The 20,133-nt window shown below is 37.3% G+C and overlaps 1 protein-coding gene across 1 annotated transcript; it reads right to left on the bottom strand.

Annotated features, from left to right (window-relative positions):
* Window positions 1-712: 712 nt before the first annotated feature.
* LOC120766566 (putative mediator of RNA polymerase II transcription subunit 26) lies at window positions 713-20,105 on the bottom strand. Its single transcript, XM_040092156.1, has 7 exons — window positions 20,015-20,105; window positions 5,255-5,348; window positions 4,704-4,785; window positions 3,469-4,608; window positions 2,972-3,103; window positions 2,645-2,722; window positions 713-2,350 (listed from the first exon to the last, which is right to left on the bottom strand). The coding sequence occupies exons 1-7, from the start codon at window positions 20,103-20,105 to the stop codon at window positions 713-715; spliced, it is 3,255 nt and encodes a 1,084-aa protein (XP_039948090.1).
* Window positions 20,106-20,133: the final 28 nt, after the last annotated feature.

The raw sequence follows: 20,133 nt of genomic DNA, 5'->3' as shown, positions 1-20,133 counted from the left end.
ATTTCCTTTAAATATCATACAAAAAGGAAAGGAAATTTTTGCAAATATGTAAAAATGTCTGCCAATAGTGACACTTTCGACTGAATTTCTAGCTTTATAAAACAATTTATATTTTCTCAAGGTCGAAATTCGAAGTCAAAGAATATTCGGCTAATTGGGTATCTTCTTGCGCTGAGATGCCTTTAATAAATTTTCATGATCAAAAGGGCTTGATGGTTTCGTCTTATGATTGAGTAAGCAGGGAAATATATATTTTGTCGTTTTCTGTCAACTCTCTTCACTCTCTTATTTTAGTTTCCCATATTTTTATTTATCAACACTTTCGCTGCTTAAATCTAAGTTGTATCTATTCCACACATTAAACATAAGCTTATTAGTTGTATCTTAATCTACCTACTCATGTGTACTTACTAAATTAATGGAGAAAGTAGAACAATGTATGCATGCATACCTGTAAGTATCTCTGTACGAGTATGTAAAAAATAAATAACTATTAATTAACAAAAATAATAAAAATAATAAACAAATGCATTTCAACATATCAACTAAACTACCGCTTGTGGGATACTTTGCATGTCGAAACCGTGTCTTACCGAAGATAATCGAAATCTGTCCATTCCTTCAAAAAGATTTGTATGCCTTCGGCTGATGCTTACACTCGACCGCCTTATTCCAATCCTTAATGCGCTTTTCGTGTCAACGCGCTCAATTGTCAATCACCCGCATTTTTTATTTCACTCAAGCTACGACAATTCTCACGTTCTCGCTCACGATCCTCGTCTAGTTTCTCCATTTTGAAGACTTTGCTCTTCAGACCGCACAAGATCTCAGCTGTCGCTATATTCTTGACAGTCTCGTTGTCGGTAATGCCGGCTACCAGTCCCAAACTGCCTAAATGCGTATTACTTAAATCTAGTTCTGTGTGATTATTGTTGTTGTCGCTTTTAGGATGTTCTAAATTGCGTGTAATTGCGTGTATGAGCGCAACGTTCTTATTCAAGTTTGCGGTGTCCTTGCTGTTGTTATTATTGGGATCTTTCTCCATTTCATCCTTATTATAATCAGCGTGATATTGATGGCGTTCCCTCTCTTGTTCACGTTCACGATCAAGTGTACGCTCTCGTTCACGTTCACGTTCGCGCTCACTTTCGTGCTCCCGCTCGCGTTCTAACACACGTTCCAGTTCTCGTTCACGCTCGCGCTCCAACTCATCCTCATCTGATGTACTCGTACTGCTGCGCCCACCAATGCTGCAGCCGCTGCTACTAGCTCCACTGCTTAGGCCACTACTCATATTTCCCATATTGTAGCTCGAGTCGGGCTGCTCCACTTTGATGTTAATTAAAGGCACAAGCGGGGAAATGGTGCTGTTAGAAGTCGTTTTTTCCTTGAAACTTGTTTTCTCGCCAGAGTCGGTTGTGGCCTTCGAACCATCGTACGAGCTGCTGGTTGTGGTACAATTTTGCACGAGGTTTAATGCTTCTGTGACTTCCTCTTCCAGCGGTGTGGTTTCCTTTGTGGTATGAGACTCGTTATTATTGATTGCGTCGTCATTGTTGTTGTGTTTTGATGTGACAGTGTTGGCGGCAACGGCGGCGGCGGCGGCAGCTTGGGCAGCCGTATCATTCTGATGCTTTTCCATAAGTCGTATCTTGTAGTTATTGCTGCTACTGTTACTTATAGCGCTGACCGATATTGCTGGTGTTAAGCCTAAGGTCTCCGATGTCGTATTGTTTGTTTCCACTAGCGTAACATCCAAATTGCTGTTCACATCTGTCTCAACGCTGTAGCAATCCATCTCCTTCCTGCGCTTCTCATTCAGCTCCTCATTGTAATGCATCAATATTTTCCGTTTAGCGAGATATTTATGTGGTTTCTTTGATGTGTCTAAGATCTTTTTGCTGTTCGCTTGTATAATGGAGAAATTATCCGACTTCCGTGTTACTGCGGTCGACTCCGGCAACGAGTTGCTCAAATTATTGTAATTATTAATGCTGCTGTTATTGTTGTTATTGCGACTTAGATTCTTCATAAAAGTTTCCGCGAAGCTGGCTTTAGATTTGATGTGATCACGGAAGCTGGCAAAGCCTGGCGATGGCGAAAGTGGTCCGCCGGTGCCGTTCATGCCATGTTCAAGCGCCGCCTGAGCGGTTGACTGTGGTGGCGGTGGTGCAGATGGCTGTTGGGGTGGCTGTTGCGGGTGTATTGGTGATTGTCCATATGGGTGACCGGTTATGTTAACGCTGTGTGTGGCACGGTCAAAGTGACATTGAGTGCCAGAACCGGTTGGTGTTGCCAAAGAGTCGCCATCTTGTGAAGAGCCATTTTCCTTATCATCGTTCATGTTTTTCTGAAGGAAAATATTTGAAACGAAACGTAAAGTTAGGTAATCGAAGGGAAATGCGTTTTAGAAAAATGTTGCTACTAAATTATAACTGAGCTGTTCCCTTAGAAATCCCTATCTGCGACATCTGTCGGCTCAATTTTTTTGCATTTTTAATACATAGAAGTTTATTTAAATAACTTTGAAGGAAGTCGAACTACAAGCTTTGAAGTTCTAAATACTTCATATGTGCGACAAATTGCAATAAGTTTTTCTCTTGATTTCTCTTATACATACATATATATATTGGACTCAATTTACCTCGGTGTGCAGTCCTTTGATCTTCATTGCTTCAGCTACTTTTAGGAAAACAGGTAGGTCTTCGTATTTTACATTAACCTGTAATTAAAGGTTCAAATAAAATGTAATAACATATAAGAACATTAATTATATTTTGAAAAGTGTTTAATGCTCAGAGAGGCAGAGCAGTTGTAACTGCGCCACTTATACAGACTTTGTGGGAGGAATTTAAGCGCAACAACTTACAGAGTAACTGTCGTAAAGAGTCATAACTGTCATAAATCACGAAACAATGAAACGACGTTCTGTTGACCGCGCACTCTGTTAAAACTGTTAGAATAAACTTACCTGTCCACTGTACATAAAATCCAGTAAACCAGCCATATGAGGAGCTTCTACATCAGCCATTAAAAGTATAGGGTGACTGGAGGGGTTCTCAAGGAATATTTGTTGAAAGTATGGACTGCAAACGGATAGTACCTGAGAATGCATAGACAGCGAAGATAAGAAGAAAAAATGAACAAATGATTTGCAATTTGGAAATATTGTAATGATTAGGTGTGATAAAAGCATTTTGTAGTACACAATGCGCTGAGAGCCTTTATGATTTAAAAAAATATGCTTTTGAGGAAAGTTTTGAGATAATTGTAATTGTAATTGTATGAGTCAAATATGTCGTTATTTTGCTACTCTTCCAAAAAGTGTGAAATGAGAGGTATGTGGAGTTTAAAAGTGAGTGGAAAAATACACATTATACATAAATATAATTATTGAATCTTCGTGAAAAGTGTACGCGACCTTCGTGATTCCACCAAGGATGATTGTCAGTTCAATTGCATGCTTACGAGTTTGTGTGCTTTGAATATTTTTCCGCCCGCGGCGATCGTTACGTCCACCATCTTCTCGTCCTTTTGCAGGGTGTGGAAGCCACGACACATATTGCCATGGAAGTTATTCCACGACAGGAGGTACTGGTCGATCGTGTTGGGATCGGTGTACCCTTGTTGTTGCTGCTGTGGATGCTGCGTATTGTGTTGCTGTTGCTGTTGTTGCTGTTGCAAGTGCAATTGCTGTTGAGTGGCCTGGTGTTGGGCCGTCTGTATGTGTATCTGTTGGGCTGTGGTGGGTGGTGTGGGCGGCGGAGGCAGTACAATCGACGGTGACAATTGCTGCGGTTGCGACTGTGATTGTTGCTGCTGCTGCTGCTGTTGTTGTTGTTGTTGCTGTTGTAATTGCTGTTGACGCTGCTGTTGATGTTGTTGGAGAAGATGGTGCTGCTGCTGCTGTTGGTGTTGATGCAACAAATGTTGATGTTGCTGCTGCAAGGCATGTTGCAGCCCCGGTGGTGGTGTCGGTTGCTGTGGCAGGCGATGCACTGCATGCGGCGACGGTGGTGGCGGCAATTGTTGTTGTCCAGCTGCGGCATGTAAGAAACGTTGTTGTTGCACAGCTTGTTGTTCACGCTGGCGTTCACGCTCCCGCTCACGCTGCGCCTGTTGTTGAGCCTGCTGCTGCTGTTGACGTGCGTGCTGCTTGATCTTGAGTATATTCTCCTGTTGCTCCTGTTCGTGTTGCCGCATGAGTTCGTCTTTTATTTTGTACTGTTGCATGCTCAAGTCATCGACGCTCTTCGATAGCTTCAATGTATCGTTACTGTTAAATTTACTGTTCTGCAACATCGGTTTGATGTCGTATTTGTAATCGCCAATGCCGCCGCCAGCCAAAGCATACTTCTTTTCGGCACGTTCTTTTTGGCGGCGTATGAGCTCATCAATGTCCATGTAAGCGCCTGAAGTAGCTGCCTCTATGGCGGATACAATAATGGGATCATCTTCGAAGACGCTGTCATCGATTGTCTCGCGGAGCGTTTTGGTAGAGGAAAAAAGACGTAACGATGGATCGTTGACCTGATCGCTGAAATAGACATCCATCAGTGTGAAGAAGGGCCATTCGCGGCGCTTTGGCTCTTCGGACATTTTAATGGCCTATAGGGCGGCAATTTTGTTTGGGGAATAGTGAAAATTGTGAATTAGTTCAAGTGTTCGAGTGAAATTCTCTGCTAATTGGAGCTGGTACTCACTTTGTATTCTTGTAGTAGATTATTCCATTTTTTGATGATCTTCGAAAGTGGCAGCGGGACATTGAGTTTGCGCTCCACGACCCTACAAGTGGTATGGGTGGTATTAAACATCAATGAGAGAACAATGAAATGCACAACAAAGGCGGAGAACGTTATAGGAAGTTAAATTGGACGAAAGAAGAAGACAAACAGTGAAAAGTATAGAATGAGTAAAGGATAATACATGTTCCTTTAAGAAATAAAGAAACTTAAAAAAAATTTCGTATTCTTATTATTTGTAGGTTTTTATATTTGATTGTAAAACTCAAAATAAAAAAGCTATAATATATATGTAAATTAATATTAATAATAATTCAAGTAATGGCAAATAAACTGCCAAAAAGTGATATTCTCATTCCTTTACATTAAACTCTAAGTTGAACTTTTTTAGAGAAACCTGTGATAATTTTATATCGAACGTTGGTAAGAAAATTTGAAAACTTCGCACATTTTTAAATGTTAGCATTTGTACTGTATGTGTTTATTAATTTATATAATTATTTTTTACTTACGCCCAAGCATATTTGGAGGCATTACGCTTGCCTGTGAATAGGGGTGAGAGTTCCGCACGTAGTCTGATTAATGTTTTGACCTTCTCTGCCTCCCCTGTGGTAAAGGAAATAAATATAAGCAATCGGTTTTATCATTTTCAGAATTACAATAGAAATATATATCTATGTATATGTATATGGGAAATAATTCAACTCGTGAACTTCAATAAAATATTATAAGAACGAATTTGGAAGAAGTTGAGAAGTATTAATTTTAAAAACTAATATTATAATTACTAAAGTGCTTTGTGAACATACAAACACAGCCAGAAGATAATCTAAAGAAAGTGATATTTTTGCGCGGAACTTCAGCACTGGGTACCCACACACACATACAATATGTGTATGCATAATACAAATATATATATATACATATATATGTAGTATATACCACCTACTCGTTCACATATGAGGCAAAACCTTAGTAAGCCTTTTGTCATTATTAATTTTTATAATTTTATTATTATTATTCATCATTCCTTTGGCTGTGTTTGTAAGTACGGTATATCTTCATATTCAATTTGACTTGAACTTAAAGTCGATTTGTGTTGTTGATTGGACTGGTTTGTGGTAATTACCGAAAACTATTCAACGTTGAAGAATTCATTAGCAGATTTCACTTTCGCTCATGACGTTGGAAATTGTTCGGTGCACAAACACCAGATCGCCCGTACATACGCACATATGTATGTGTTGTGTGTGTGCGCCTAGCTTTCTTACTTGTTCAGCGCTGCGGCTTTGAGTGTGCTGCCTTTCTTCGGAGCGAGCGAGTAGTAAGTTTTTTCCTCATATATACATACATGCACACATATTAAGTAAGCTCACAAATTTGGTGTGCACATGTGAAAACCATGTGTATGTGTGCGTGAATGCGACTTACATACAAGTAGATATATGCATGCATGTTAGCCTTAAATTGCTGTCGGTCTGTAAAGTGCGGAGTTTCTGAATTCTTTTTATATACACACACTGTGTAAATATACATAAATGTATGTATCAGTGTAGGTACTATTTGTTGCATGCTTGTGTACTGAAAACAGCATAATACCTCCTTTGTATCAGTATTGGTGTGCAATACATGAGCTAACGGGCATCTTGTGTATTTGTGCACGCTTCACATTCATATTAAACATGAACCTGTGTGCAGCTTTCGGCAGAAGATTGTATTTTGACTCTTTGCAAAGGAATTTAAAATGACCAGTTGAATTCGTTTCGCAATACCGGATCTATGCGAAAGCTCGAAACCACAGCAGTTTTGCTTTTGTTTGATTTCGATTGAAGTAAATTACAAGCTTGATGAATTTGGAAATTAAGAAAGCATAAAATAAAGAAGAAATTAACTGCAAGCACTTCAAAAGCCAAGTGAGTTTACTCCTAAGCAAAGAGAAAAATAATCATAATAGAGGTGATCGGTAAGATTGCGGTAAATAAGTGGTCGACCTGTGTTTTTGTAACTTATTAGTTCTTTATTGTTGTTTATTAGAGGAGCATATCCGACTAAATGGTAGAAAGCGTAACACGGACGAGCGAACCAAACTAAAACGAAGTGAAGTGAACTGGACTTAGTTGCGGTAAGTGCAAGTCAGCTGAGGCAAGCGGCGATGCACCGAATTTTTGCTATGAAAGAGGAGGTTATTACTCTATGCATTTGGTGGTCTCAAGGATATTCGGTTTGGTTAAGAAAAAACGAAAAAACATATAAAAATGTTGAGGTATATAATGCCTTAGAGTCATAATTTTGGCATGCAGATGTAATTATTTAAAGTTAGGCTTTTAATTAAGCACTATTTTTATATTACCCATATTAAGGGAAATTAGTAACATCCATGAGGAAACGTTGGAGATCCTACAAAGCATATATATAAAATATCAGTGTGACGGGCTGAGTAGATTTAGGCATATCCGGCTGCCGTCTGTATATACGTGAACTAGTCTTACAGAACTCGTCAATCTAAAATTTTTCATTTTCTCCTCAAGTAGCCGATATTTGTCGGAATCGCAGACCATAGCATCCATCTACCAGCTATAGGAACTGATCTTTTTACACCCTCTTATTTCAGACATTTTTTGGAACTAAAGATAAATATGTATTTGTCTTGCATTATCGTGCTTCCATCGAACTTGAACTCCTTTCACTTGTACGCGTCGTAATGAATGTTGGTTTTCTCCACCAACAAAAAGCTAAAAATATTTTCTCAATCCAGCATACACACACCTAAATCTTCACACACCAGTATGGAGTACTGTCTAAAAATAATAACAAAAGTCATCGCTTTCCAGCAGTTAACAAGTCTGCTTGCGCGCACCCATGCCAGCAAGTCAACCAGCTAGCCCGTCAACCAGGCAGCCAGCACAACCGCCGGCGTTCATGCGTGCAGTCAGCGCCGTTAGTTTCTCTTTTGACCTACATTTGTAGCTACATTCTACAACGTCACTGTCGGCGATCTCGCAGCAAACGCTATCTTCACACTGTGCATTCACATACCCGTTTCTTGTCGTAGCCGCTTTTACTTGCTTCACTTTTGTTGTGGTTGTTCGATCACTCGCTGCACTGCAAGCGTTGAAAGTAGTATTCTTGTTGTGCGCAACTTGGTCTCCAATATTCTCACTTCTGATCGCTGCGCTGGGGAAGTTCGTGGCGTGAGTCTTGGGTTTTGCATCGCGCTCACTCTTCATTTCACGTCACCTACTGAGCTTCGTCGGCTTCGTCGGCTTCGTGAGATTCGCTTTTAGCGTGACGGCTGTGCTGTTGTTCTTTGTATTGGTTGTTGTTGTACATGGGGTGCTTTGCGTTCTCGTGTAGCTTTGTTTACATTTTTGCTGCATAATTGTTTTTGTAATTACTTTCCTCGATTGCTGTTATGTTCTTTTTAGTGTTGTTCTTGTAACGTGTAAACAATGCTTCATATTTGCTTCTGTGTACATTTTTTTGTTGTACCCATCAGCTTTCGGATTACGCTACAGCTACAACGTGCTTTCGGAATTCGCCTGACTTGCTTTTAGCATTCTTTGGCGCCTTTCTATTTTGGAAGTGATTAAAAACGCTTGCGAGGAGTTTGACAGTAGAGGTCTTCAGAATATTGGGAACTTTTGTTTGCACATTTCTTTTGGGTTAGCTGGCATCCAAACAAATGTACATATTTCGGCAATCTATTGAGATTTAATACCTATATATTCTTGTTGAGCTGTGGGGACTAAGTTTGCCAAAGAAGTTAATTATATCAATAGGCTTTTCGAGCGCGCTTAAATATGTGTAGAAAAGAAAGCTGCAGTTCGTCACTTCTAATTATACACTAAAACAGGAGAAAGCACTTAATGGAAACTCAGAAAGTGTGGCTGAAGAATTTCCTAAAATATGAATAGATTTCCGCTACTTCTGTATTCCTCTCCAATATGCTATATACCGTGCAGTACCACCATATACATACAGATTCTTAAAGCGATTAGATTTTGCACTGCGCTAATAGTTAATTTTTCCCTTCTGCTCACATACATATGTATGTACATAGTTCCCTCATGCACTGTATGGTGTTCACACTGACTTTGGCTTTGTTGTCTTTCTTCTTTGCTGTTCGAGCAGGCAAGAATAGTTGCATCTATCACACAGCTCCACATACTTAGCACCTCAGAATCAGACCTGATGCTGCATGCCTCAGACTTTTACTTTGGTTATCTTTTGTACAGACGATTACAAAAGTAGGTTAATATCTCATTAATCCCTTGGGTGTAGCTGACCAGAGTATAAGCACTTGCAGTAGCATATATGTATGTATATTTGCATACAAAAGGTTTTCAAGTGTTGGTTGCTGCGACCTTTCGGTTAAGTAGTTCACATGATTGGTGCAACATTATTCTACTTTTAGCAACACTTTGAAACTATTTGTATGCGCTGGCTATATACTTTGATTCAGTTTGTGTTTGCGTTGAACGTCCGTTAAAGAAATCTATTCAAACACTCATACTTACGTATACATACATAAATATAAATTTCAGGCATAATCGACTCTGCTCTTCTTTTTAGGCCTCCGCTAAATATAAGCATCAAATATTTCTAACTTTTAACGGCCTTTTACTAGAGGCAGTAAAAGAAAATTAAACATGTTTCAAATACGGCATTTAGGTGGTTCAATGCATTGTCAAGTTATTGGAAAAATATTTTTGGAAACAGTATTGTAAATAGTTGCCTATAAAATAGTTGATTGCATTCCCATAAAATACTAATATTCAAAATGGTTACTTCTAATTGCCATTTTAAGTAAATATCGTAGAGAAATCACCATGAGAAAGTTATTAAAAGCAAGCACGGACTCTGTAATAATATGGATTTTGGATTCTCTCGATCATCTCCCAGATTTCGTAACTAATTTGAACTGTGCAGACTCGTATCAAATATCTCTTTTTTCTTCAGTCGTTATTTGGCTCAAATGTCTTAGACAGACTGAGAAATAAGACAAAGAATTCAAAAATGTAATAATAAATCCTGATTTTCATGAATCTATGTGAAGTCTATGGAAGGCTTCTAAAACTGATTCTATTCGATTTTTAGTGCGAAAAAAGTGTTGTTCATTTGTACCATTTCTGGTTAGCATACTTCAACGGGTACTTTTGGAAATCTGACTATTTAACATACGGGAATAAATTTACAAGTTTCCGAAATATTATACAATATTTTTTCAGCAAAGAGCAATGCTACTAATTTGTCATCAACTTGTAAGTAGTCAAGTCCCACAATCATTCACTTTACATTCTTGTTTTTACTTTCTCCCAATGCCTGCGGTTATACATACGTTAGAGCCGGTATTTGATTGCTCGACTACTTGGCTGCTTTTCACAGACTTAGTTGTTGTAGTAAAAGTAGTAAAAGCTGATTTTTCATATTTTTGGTATTTCAGCCGTAGAAGTGTTAATAAAAATGGAAAGAGCATGGTACAGGCATTGGTACCAGCAGTAGATGAGAGCGGCAGAGTTGATAATAACCGCAGCAAAAGAAGTTATGAATGCACGAGAGTGTTGATAGCTACAGCCTCGGATTTCTACTTGCCGATGAAGCCAGCATCCTCGTTTAGAAACTTGCAGTGCCAAGTACCGGGGACAGATAATATCGACTACAGCAAAACAAGAAAGCATTCAGCTCACAGCAGCATGCGGTGATGGACGACAAGAAATTCCACACGAAACTTGATATTGCTGCGAGAGCAAATAAATGCCAGCTACAAGAAGGAAAGGCCCAATGAATGTGTAAAGTGAAATGGACGGCGAAAGGTCTACTATTTCACTAGCAAACGCAGAGGCGTAAGCAGAGAATAATATTATTGGCTGAAGTGGATGCACGCAGTCGCTGTTTTTCCTTTGCTGTTAGTGTCTACTCGCATATTACTCTACGCCCATATATTATATTCATAAATATTTTCTCTGCTGATTCTGCACTTTATGAACTGAATATTTTTTGTATTTGGCGTTTTTGCTTTGAATTTTTTTCTATTTTCTTTATTCCATTTTTATTTTCTTTTTAATGGCAGCTCAGGTAGTTGAATGTACGGCTTAAAGCTATCATGTTGCTGGCAGTTATCCCGGCAACACATACGTGCAGATAACAATTTCAAGAAGAAAACAACAACAACTAATACTAGCATAATCGACCGTAGCTTCGGAAAGTGCATTCAACGCCAGAGAAAACCATTGAGCTTTTGCACCGAGGCATAGAGGTTTTTCTATTTGTTTTCTATGTTGGTTTTTCTAATTTTTTTTCGGTTTTACCTCAACATCTTAGTATTTTTCATATATTTTTATTCACCGCGGTCGCAGTCAATGCATTTGTGAGTGCGAGCGCTTGACTATTATTGTTAGCTAGATTATAGACGTCGCTTGTGGCTTGTGTGGTTGTTGTTGTTGCTGCTCTGCACTTTGTCTTGCTTCACATTGGTGAACTTGTCTGAAATGTTCGAAAAGCGCTGCATAGCACTAGTTCGTATGCCTAAGTGCCATTCAGCCGATCTGTCATTGGGTGTGAGCGTTCGTCTCTTCGCCTGTCAGCCTAACGGCAGCTAAGTTTATTTACACAGTTTTTGTTTTTGTTTTGATTTTCCAGCTGCCTGTTCAATTACTCATGCTGAAGCGAGTTTTACACGATATTTTTGTTGCCGAGAAGTGTTTTTGATTAGTTTTTCACTGGAATTTACAATACTTTTGTGGTTTAATGCTGTTTCTGTGCATTCGTGTAGTTGTTGTGGTGTCATATTTTCAATTGAGGTTCATGAACTCTTACCAATTCGTTTGCACCAAGCCGGCCATCGCCATCATCGCCTCAAGTTTACTTATTGCATTTTTAACTTGATTTATTTCTTGCTTTTATACCCTGAATAGGGTATACATATATAAAATATGAAATCTTGTTCATGTCCTTTTTTCCTTAAGAAGCTGTTCATTTGTGGAAACCATAAATATCGGACCACTATTAGATATAGCCGCCCAACAAACTGACCGATCAAAATCGAGTTCTTGTATGAGAAACTTATTTATTATTTGAGAAGATATCTTTTTTTGAAATTTGCTTTTTTACTGTCCAAGACAACGCTAAAAGTCGCGAATCAAATCTAGCTTTCAAATCGTTTTCGTTGGCTGCAAGCCGTTGGGAGGTTACGGTTTCATGAAGGGTATTATAACTTCAGTGCAATCGAAGTGAACATTTCTTTAGTGTTGTCGTTTAAACGTGCACTAATTTTGAGCTTTTATTACAATATCATCAGCTTAAGTAATACCAGCACTAGTAAGTGCAGGTTATCTTCCGGAATCTCTTCATTTTAAATTTTACAATAACATAGTTTTCTTAACTTTGGCTTAATGCAATCTAGCTATTATTATGTTTTTAAACATGTTTTTTTACAAACATTCGTATCAGACCAGGCTCTTAAAGTGTTTCTTTACACAATTTGGACAAATTTTCTTTGTTGCAAGATCATTGGAGTAATACTTTCTGTCATGGAACCGATTAGTCATTTACCATTATAGAATACCTCATTTTGTAGGTAAAACCGCCTCTACAAAAGACTGATTTGTTGTAGTCGAACACGGCGTATGAGTAACCATTTTATAAGGATTAAAACAATATTAAAAAATATTATAGAAAAGCACTAGAGCAGCAATGAAATTAAAAGGCATGTATAAGTCCATTTAAGATTGAATTTGGTTACACAGATTCCAATAAAAACAAAAACGTTTTATTATGAAACACCTTGGCGTATGAGCAATGTCAATTAACTCAATATTCGATGAAAAACGTACGAATATACACATATCATCGTATAATTCGAATTTAATACCAATGAATAAAAGCTAAGTCTCAATAAAGTAAAAAGCATCCAACTGCTGATTGCCAATTTGTAAAACAAAACAGAATACATTAATGCAGACCTCAAACGAATGGAAAATTCAAAGAGAAAAATAAAGAGTTTATAATTCATTATGTGTAATTAAAAAGGTTTCGTCGTAGTTCAGCTAACTTCGCAACCGCAGCTTCAAAGAGCAACGCACTTTTACATAACTAATGAAAGTCGTTCACTTCAACACATAACATGCACTAACACTAACACTAGCACGCGCATAAGCACATGCCACATCACATAGCACATACATAGTATGTACACACATATGTACAAACAAACATAACATTATTGGTTGCTTCGTTTTAATGGCAAATATCTAACTGACCATTGGAGTTGATTGACGAAAGAGTAGATAAGTAGTAAAAATAACTGTGAAAATTGCTACGATTGGAAATTTGGGAAATTTTAAGTATTTCGCTGAAATGAAATGAAGTTAGAAAATTATGCTTGTCGTTTTTTTACAAAGTAATAGCCATATTTCTGCTTATCTGAGCGATGAAGGTGATTCTTACATATATAACATACATATATTCAATAAAACTAAAAAATATAAAATTATCACTAAATCATATAATTAGAAACGTTGAACGGTTAAGAAAGCGTCAGCATTTGACGAAGTGATAGATTTGAATACTTTTTCTTTCAGCACACCGAAGCAAAGTTTTTTAAAGATAACAATTTAAGTATATGGGGATTTATGTATAATTCGAATTATGTTTGCGCTTGTAAGCTGAAATACGTACTAAGTTGTGTGCTATTATAAAATAATTATCTTCATCAAAAGCTTTAGCAACTCATTTATATATTTATCTTATTGCACAAATTCCAAATGAATAAGTCATCAAGTCATTGACGAGTTTAAATTTCAACATAACTCTATTCTAAGTATGTAAAGACTTACAGTTGCAACAGCAGTTTTTGCTTTGTAAATATTACCAACAACAAATAACATCCGTTAATCTAAACGAGAAACCTGTTGACAATCATATGTATTCAAATATTCAGCTCTATATCGCCGAGGACAAGGCTTGGATCAATAAAATAAGTAAATTAAATTAATTTTAACTAAAAGTCGAAAGAAATTATTCCACTAATAGAAAACAGCAGAAATTCAGTCAATTTCAGTTACATATTGAAATTAAGTAGGCAACAACGAATTGGCGAGTGTAATAAGTCAAGTCGTTTATTAATGCTGCTGCCTTTGCTGTTGTTGTTCTTGTTGTCAAAAAGAAAAAGCAGGAATGAGCCCGCAAATCACGCTCACTTTTATTTGCGAACAATGAAAAACACACACACATGCACACACGCATGTACAAGCAGAATAAGGCTGATTACCGAACGCAGTAAAAATAACAACCAAAATTTAGCAGCAGCGACGCAAGCAGCGCCTGCAGAAATATGAGGAAGACCAGTCGCCAGCGAAAACACCAGCCAACACGCACTTGCATTTTCCACCAACAACCATGCCACTCAGCTGCGCTGAGACATATGGACATATGTATGTATATGTAAGTGTGTAAGTATGTGCCATAGCCATGGCCGCTCACGAAAGACTTAAGCTGCGAACCCGCTACATCGTTAAAACGGAATTAAAATTCTTATCAACGCATGCGAACGCAACCAAAAACAGACGAGCAGAGCACACTGAAAAGGCCAGAAAATAAAATAACAAAAGCAAATAATGATGGTGTTTGTTGCTATTTGTGTGCGGCGTGTAGCCAGAGCCAGCATAACTTTCACTTTAATAATACACAGCGCAGAGTCATAAAACGCAAAATACTGCTTTTGCATGTGTGCATGTATGTAGTCTTGCAAGTGAGTGTGCTTAATTGCGACGTTTTGTGTGCTTGTTGGCGAATGCTTACAGACACACACACAAACGCTTACACCTGTATCTGCCTTCTGCTTACACATTATACCGACGAATACCTTTCCTTGGCTAGGCACTTGTGTACTTATTTATTGTTGTACGAGTACAGGCATAGCTGCAGATTTTTACGGGAATTTTCTGTGGTTATTTCTCTGCATCGCCCACATTTCGTTGTATCTGTGGCGTGGAGTTTCTACACATACTCCTTAATAATGTCCAATACCCAGTACTTGCGCATTTGGATTTTTACTTCGCAAGACGCTGCATCTGGTTCTATCAAATTTTCGTAACTCTAGTGCTGCGGTTATTGTATTACAAATAGAATTAACGAATCTAAAGAAAATTCAAATATGTCCTTTAGATATATTTTGATACACAAAATACTTTTCTGAGTGTTTTCAAATTCATTTTGAACTGCAATTCATAAAGCTGTTAAAATAATCTGGAAAAATGAAATAGGAATGTTGAAAATTATTGGCTGAACTAATTAGATGGATATCAAATATCCTTCTGAATAAGTTCTTGAGCTTTGCACCGTAAGAAGGCTATACAAACTGTCAAATGAATCGTCCTATAATCATTCGAAGATAATCTTCATCAAATATATGGTATTAAAAATAAATATCTAGCACCAGTTTTACCAGGCTTTTAGCTGTAGAAATTATATTAAACTGGCAAAGAAATAAATTTCGTGCATTTGCATTAGCAAATTCCAGTGAACACTTGCGTATGACAGCATTTTTAATTATTCCTTACATAAACACAGAATACTATGTGTGTTGCTATGTGTTGTATGCATTTAGATCGGGTTAGTCAGCGTACATTCGAGTTTGCACGTCTCTTTTCATTCATCGTTTGTTTACAATTATTTCACCTTGTATCGTTACATAACCGACAGTAATTGCATCACTTATTTTTGACAACTTTTGGTGTGTTGCTTCTGTTGTAGTGAATGCGGACTCGAATTAATCGAGTTTTAAGGAATTATTATCTAGGGTATAGAGTTGCTAATCACTTTGATGTACACACATACATACATACACGATATTCGTCAATGGTGTCTTGTGTTGGTGTCAAAATTTGGCTGCGCAAGCGCACTTACGCAATGGTTCCAGCAAAACAGAAGGAGAGATACAACCGCATTCAGCACATTCGATATTGCGTAACCAATTTAGAAATAAGAAAAATCGTAGAAGCATTTCGGCGTTTTACCGACACTTCACTTTTGCGTATGTCCCACATTCTGCGCATGTAAATATTTGTCCCATTTGCGTTTATGTGATTTGTTTTCGTTTTTGGGTATTTCCTTAAAAAAAATAAAAAACAAATCGAGATAGGAGCGAAGGAGGGAGCGGCGACAGAAGCCACAAAAATACGCTGAGCTATTCATATAAAGCTACAAGGGTAATTGCATAACCATGGCATGAGTTGTTGTTGTTATTGTGTCAAATTTTTGTAAGCGCTTTTAATACTGTTGTGCTATGCTCCATTATAGCAGTTGTTGTGGATGTTGTCGATGCGGTTGCTGTAATATTTGGTTGTTGTTCATCTCATTTCGGTGCCGTGCGCCAGGCCTTGAAAGTTCAATGCCTTTTTCGCGAGCGTTTAATTTGCTTTTACACACTCACACAAGCATACATATGTATATAAATATGTGCAACCATACCAACACAATGCAAGAATGTTAATCGCTCAAAGAAAGCTGCGCATAAAAGCTTCAATGCATTCGCAGCAGCTTTTACCAACTCATCGCCGAATAAAAAGAAGCAAATATGAAATAATTGCATGCGAGTGTCATAAGGTGAAGCAAGTACTATTTGTAAACTTTGATCGCTTGGTGCTTTGTACAATTCACTTTGGCTCTAAAAAGGAAAACTCCAGATCCTTCTTGTGCATTCGAGTTATTCACCACTGCTCAGCGTTGGCACACACACACACACACATTTATATATACTTAAAAGTATGTGAGACAAACTCAGCTGATTTATGTATTACTGCTTCGCCTGAAGCAGTGCCTGTACACATGTGTGCATGAATGTGCGAATCTGCGCCGAAAATTCCCTGGAACTATAACCGCGCTAGCGAATAAAACTGCAGTTTCAATAGTACACATTTTAATTAGCAAAAATGACTCATCACAAAAGAGTTACACGTTCAGGCGAGTATACGCATGTTTGAGATTTTGTAATAGCAAAAATCCACCGATGAATGGATATTGAACGAACAACTCGCAAGTCTTTGTATTTTGGCGTGTGAAGTACCCAATAGGAAATCTCATTGCAGAAGAAGACGGTCTGGTTTTGGTGATACTGTGCCTTTAATATTTATTGCGACTGCCTGGTTTGCAGGATATGATAAAAAGGTTTCATATTTTCTCCGCGGAAAGCGGTTGATCACATCAGTGAGGATTGTTAACGTTTAACCTTTACTTTGGCTTAAGAAAAGCTTTTAACAAAGTGTTTTCTAACTATTATGGGAGCTCTTGAAATAAGTGAGACAAAGCGAAATAGTAAAAAAAGACATACAAACTTACTACTGGTCTGGAACCGATTGAAAAATAAATACTCATTTTATTTGCGTCTTTGGAATACAGACTTAATTACTCTATAACTCTTCACGTTTTAAAAACTTGAAATCAATAATATTTGTTCTTTCAAAATGTAATAAGAAAAATACAAAATATGAAATAATCAGAATGAAATAAAAGCGATTTGGTCCTTTGGGTCACATTAACGCCTGATTTTCAAAGAGTATTACAGCTAAATAATGAATTTCAGTCTTTTGCACCAACCGAAATACCAATTACACGATAATAAGAGGTATAAAATGTACACATTCATACAAATATTTCTTATTTTGAAGCGCGGGCTGAAACGCAAGCACCCTTTTATAGAGGAAAGCATGTGTATTGGAGCAGAAAGCGCACCAGCAGTTGTTGCTTATGTAAAGCACACAAAGAACATCGAATAACACCAACAATAATAACAATAAAAACACTTAAAGCAGCAGCAGCGCTGCCTTAGTTGGCAACAACTTTCACCTATTAATATTCGTGTCGTTCATTGCTCATGCAGAAACATAGAAAGAAACCGAAAGAGTTAAAGAAACGTAGAAGTGAAATGAATAAAATTAAAAAAAAACGGGTACTCGTACATTCGTACACACATACATGTGCGTAAAGCTTCTCATCGGAAAGATTATCTATGAAAAATTCATGTAATAAAAGAGAGTGTATGTTTATAATAATTAAGAGAAATATGTAGAAATCATGACTTTTCTCCGAACCTTTGTTTGCTTGAACCATCCCTTTGCTCTCCGAAGGAAATCCAATTTCAATATGTATATATGTATGGTATATATAATATATTATATTATTTTCACAATTTTCTGGTGGTCTCGGTGGCAACTGAGAAGTGACCATGTCTCAACATCTCACGATCTACACGCATCTCAACCGTCCGTGCCCCTGTAGGTGCGCGTACTTCCATATATATATGTATATGAGTATATTAAATATTTAAGTGTGTGTGAAGTAAAAGTACAAAAATACATATGGCTATAAGTATTTTTATATGCCTTCGCTGCGCGCATGTGCATTGTATTAACATCAACTAGATGGAGCAGAAGAAGTAGACAAAAAGACACTACAAACTGCCAGCTTGGTAAGAGCTTTTCTTGCTTTCTTCGTTTCAGTTTCGGCACCCAAGCATATAAAGTGGATTTCCAAGCAAACTCAGTTGATGTTCGTTCACCAGAAATCAGTTATGTAAAGTAGTTCGAAAGCAACAGACTTCTCACACATACGCGAATATTTTAAATGTTTGTATGTGTAAAGAGGGTATTCTACCCTATTGAATTTTTTTCTGAATGTAACCAATTTTTCAATAAAATGCTCCATTTTCTAATTTTTAAAAATATATGAATTTATGACTGAATCAATCCAAAACTTTTTTTCCCAAAAGGAGTAAAATAAAAAAAAAAAACTGAATAAAATGCATTAATCATAACAGTCAAGGCCAATGTAAAACATTGCCTATAATTTGGCTGCCACCGTGCTTTCTAACCCAACAGACACTCTGCTAAGGCAGCTAATGGGCACGAAAATCGCTTGCCACTTGCAGGCCGCAGCTATTCCACCTGACCAGACATTTCACCACAATCAAACTGTGAGTAGTGAAATCTTCAAAAATTAAAAACAAGTTTAAAATAAATAGAAAAATGTAACGAAAATAACAAACTATCACATAAATGATAAACTTGCAACGGAGGTCAGCCTCCATGTGCACCGCACCGAATTTAGTCAATGCTAATGTTGTTTTTGTGCTTTTTTTCTTCTACCGTTGTGCAGCTGATCTTTTAGCTGCCTACCTATAGGCTTCTTTGGCTGCTGCAAAGAGAAAACGCCTGCCAACTCGACTTGTTGCAGCTTAATCACAAACACACACATACATACATAAGCAAACAGTCAACACCTTCAATAGTAAGTTCATTTGTTGTTGCGTCCATAAGACAAATGACACCGGTGGCAACTACGTAGCAACGAAAACTCTTCTGGAAAGTCAAAGCAAGTGCAGGGTGGCAGTTGTACTGCTCGAGTACATCGCAGCTGTACCTGCCGGGTGGACGCCACGGCAGTCTGCCTGCTGCATTCGAGTGGTTGCGGGGCTAGACTCGTTGGTCGGCTTTCATTTCTCGTCACATGCCTAAATTGCATTACACATTGCACTCGCGTATGTATGCGCTATGACATGGGCACGACGGTGGACCTTATCACTATTATACATTTTAGTTTTAACTATACTTATTTTAAACACCTGAATACAGAGAGAACTTAAGAACAGACAAGTTTGCACTTTTAAATATGATATAAATTAAAATGAATAAGATTATTTTGTGAACACACATTTTGTGGTTTTTATTTTATTTTTTTTCAAATCGGAGTTCTCGATTTTTATTTTGTTTTTGAAATTCTCGGAATGATTGTTTCTTTTTTAAGAATCAGTCTAAGTTGTTTTTGTAATGCAATTTTCGAAAATATTATTTAAATATTTGTATATACTCTGACAAAAAAAAAAAATTATAATAATTTGCATCGCGAAATTCAACTTTGCGAAAAAGGCATTAAAGCGTGAGAATTGCTTGAACAACTTTTTACCTTTTATTAATTATTACTGAAAAGCCATGATCTATTAGAGAAAGATATCCATTAGATGCAAATATCCATTAGATACAAATATATTTTAGAACAAACGTGAACATCTCACTTTTTGTGTAAAATTTGTAAAGCAAAAATATCAGACATTCGCGAGTCCTTCAATTAAAAACCTTTTAATTTTAACTTTAAAAAATTTGGAAAAAATTATGACACCTTAGCATTTAATATTGAACGCATTGCAAATTCAAAGTATTTAAGTCCTTAAAATATTTCTCTGTGTTTACATAATTTTATAGGTATAGGAGTCTACTTACAGCAGTATCGTGTCGAATATTGGCAATTGGCATTGACATTGGGCGCCATAATCTCATTGGCGGCCATGATTTCGTTGGCGGCCATATCCATGGATGCTGTTTGCTGTGAATTTTGGTGC

This window comes from Bactrocera tryoni, chromosome 1 (assembly GCF_016617805.1).
Source record: "Bactrocera tryoni isolate S06 chromosome 1, CSIRO_BtryS06_freeze2, whole genome shotgun sequence".
NCBI classification, from domain to species: Eukaryota; Metazoa; Arthropoda; class Insecta; order Diptera; family Tephritidae; genus Bactrocera; species Bactrocera tryoni.
The sequence above is the reverse complement of the archived record's forward strand: the minus strand, read 5'-3'. Positions and strand labels throughout refer to the sequence as shown.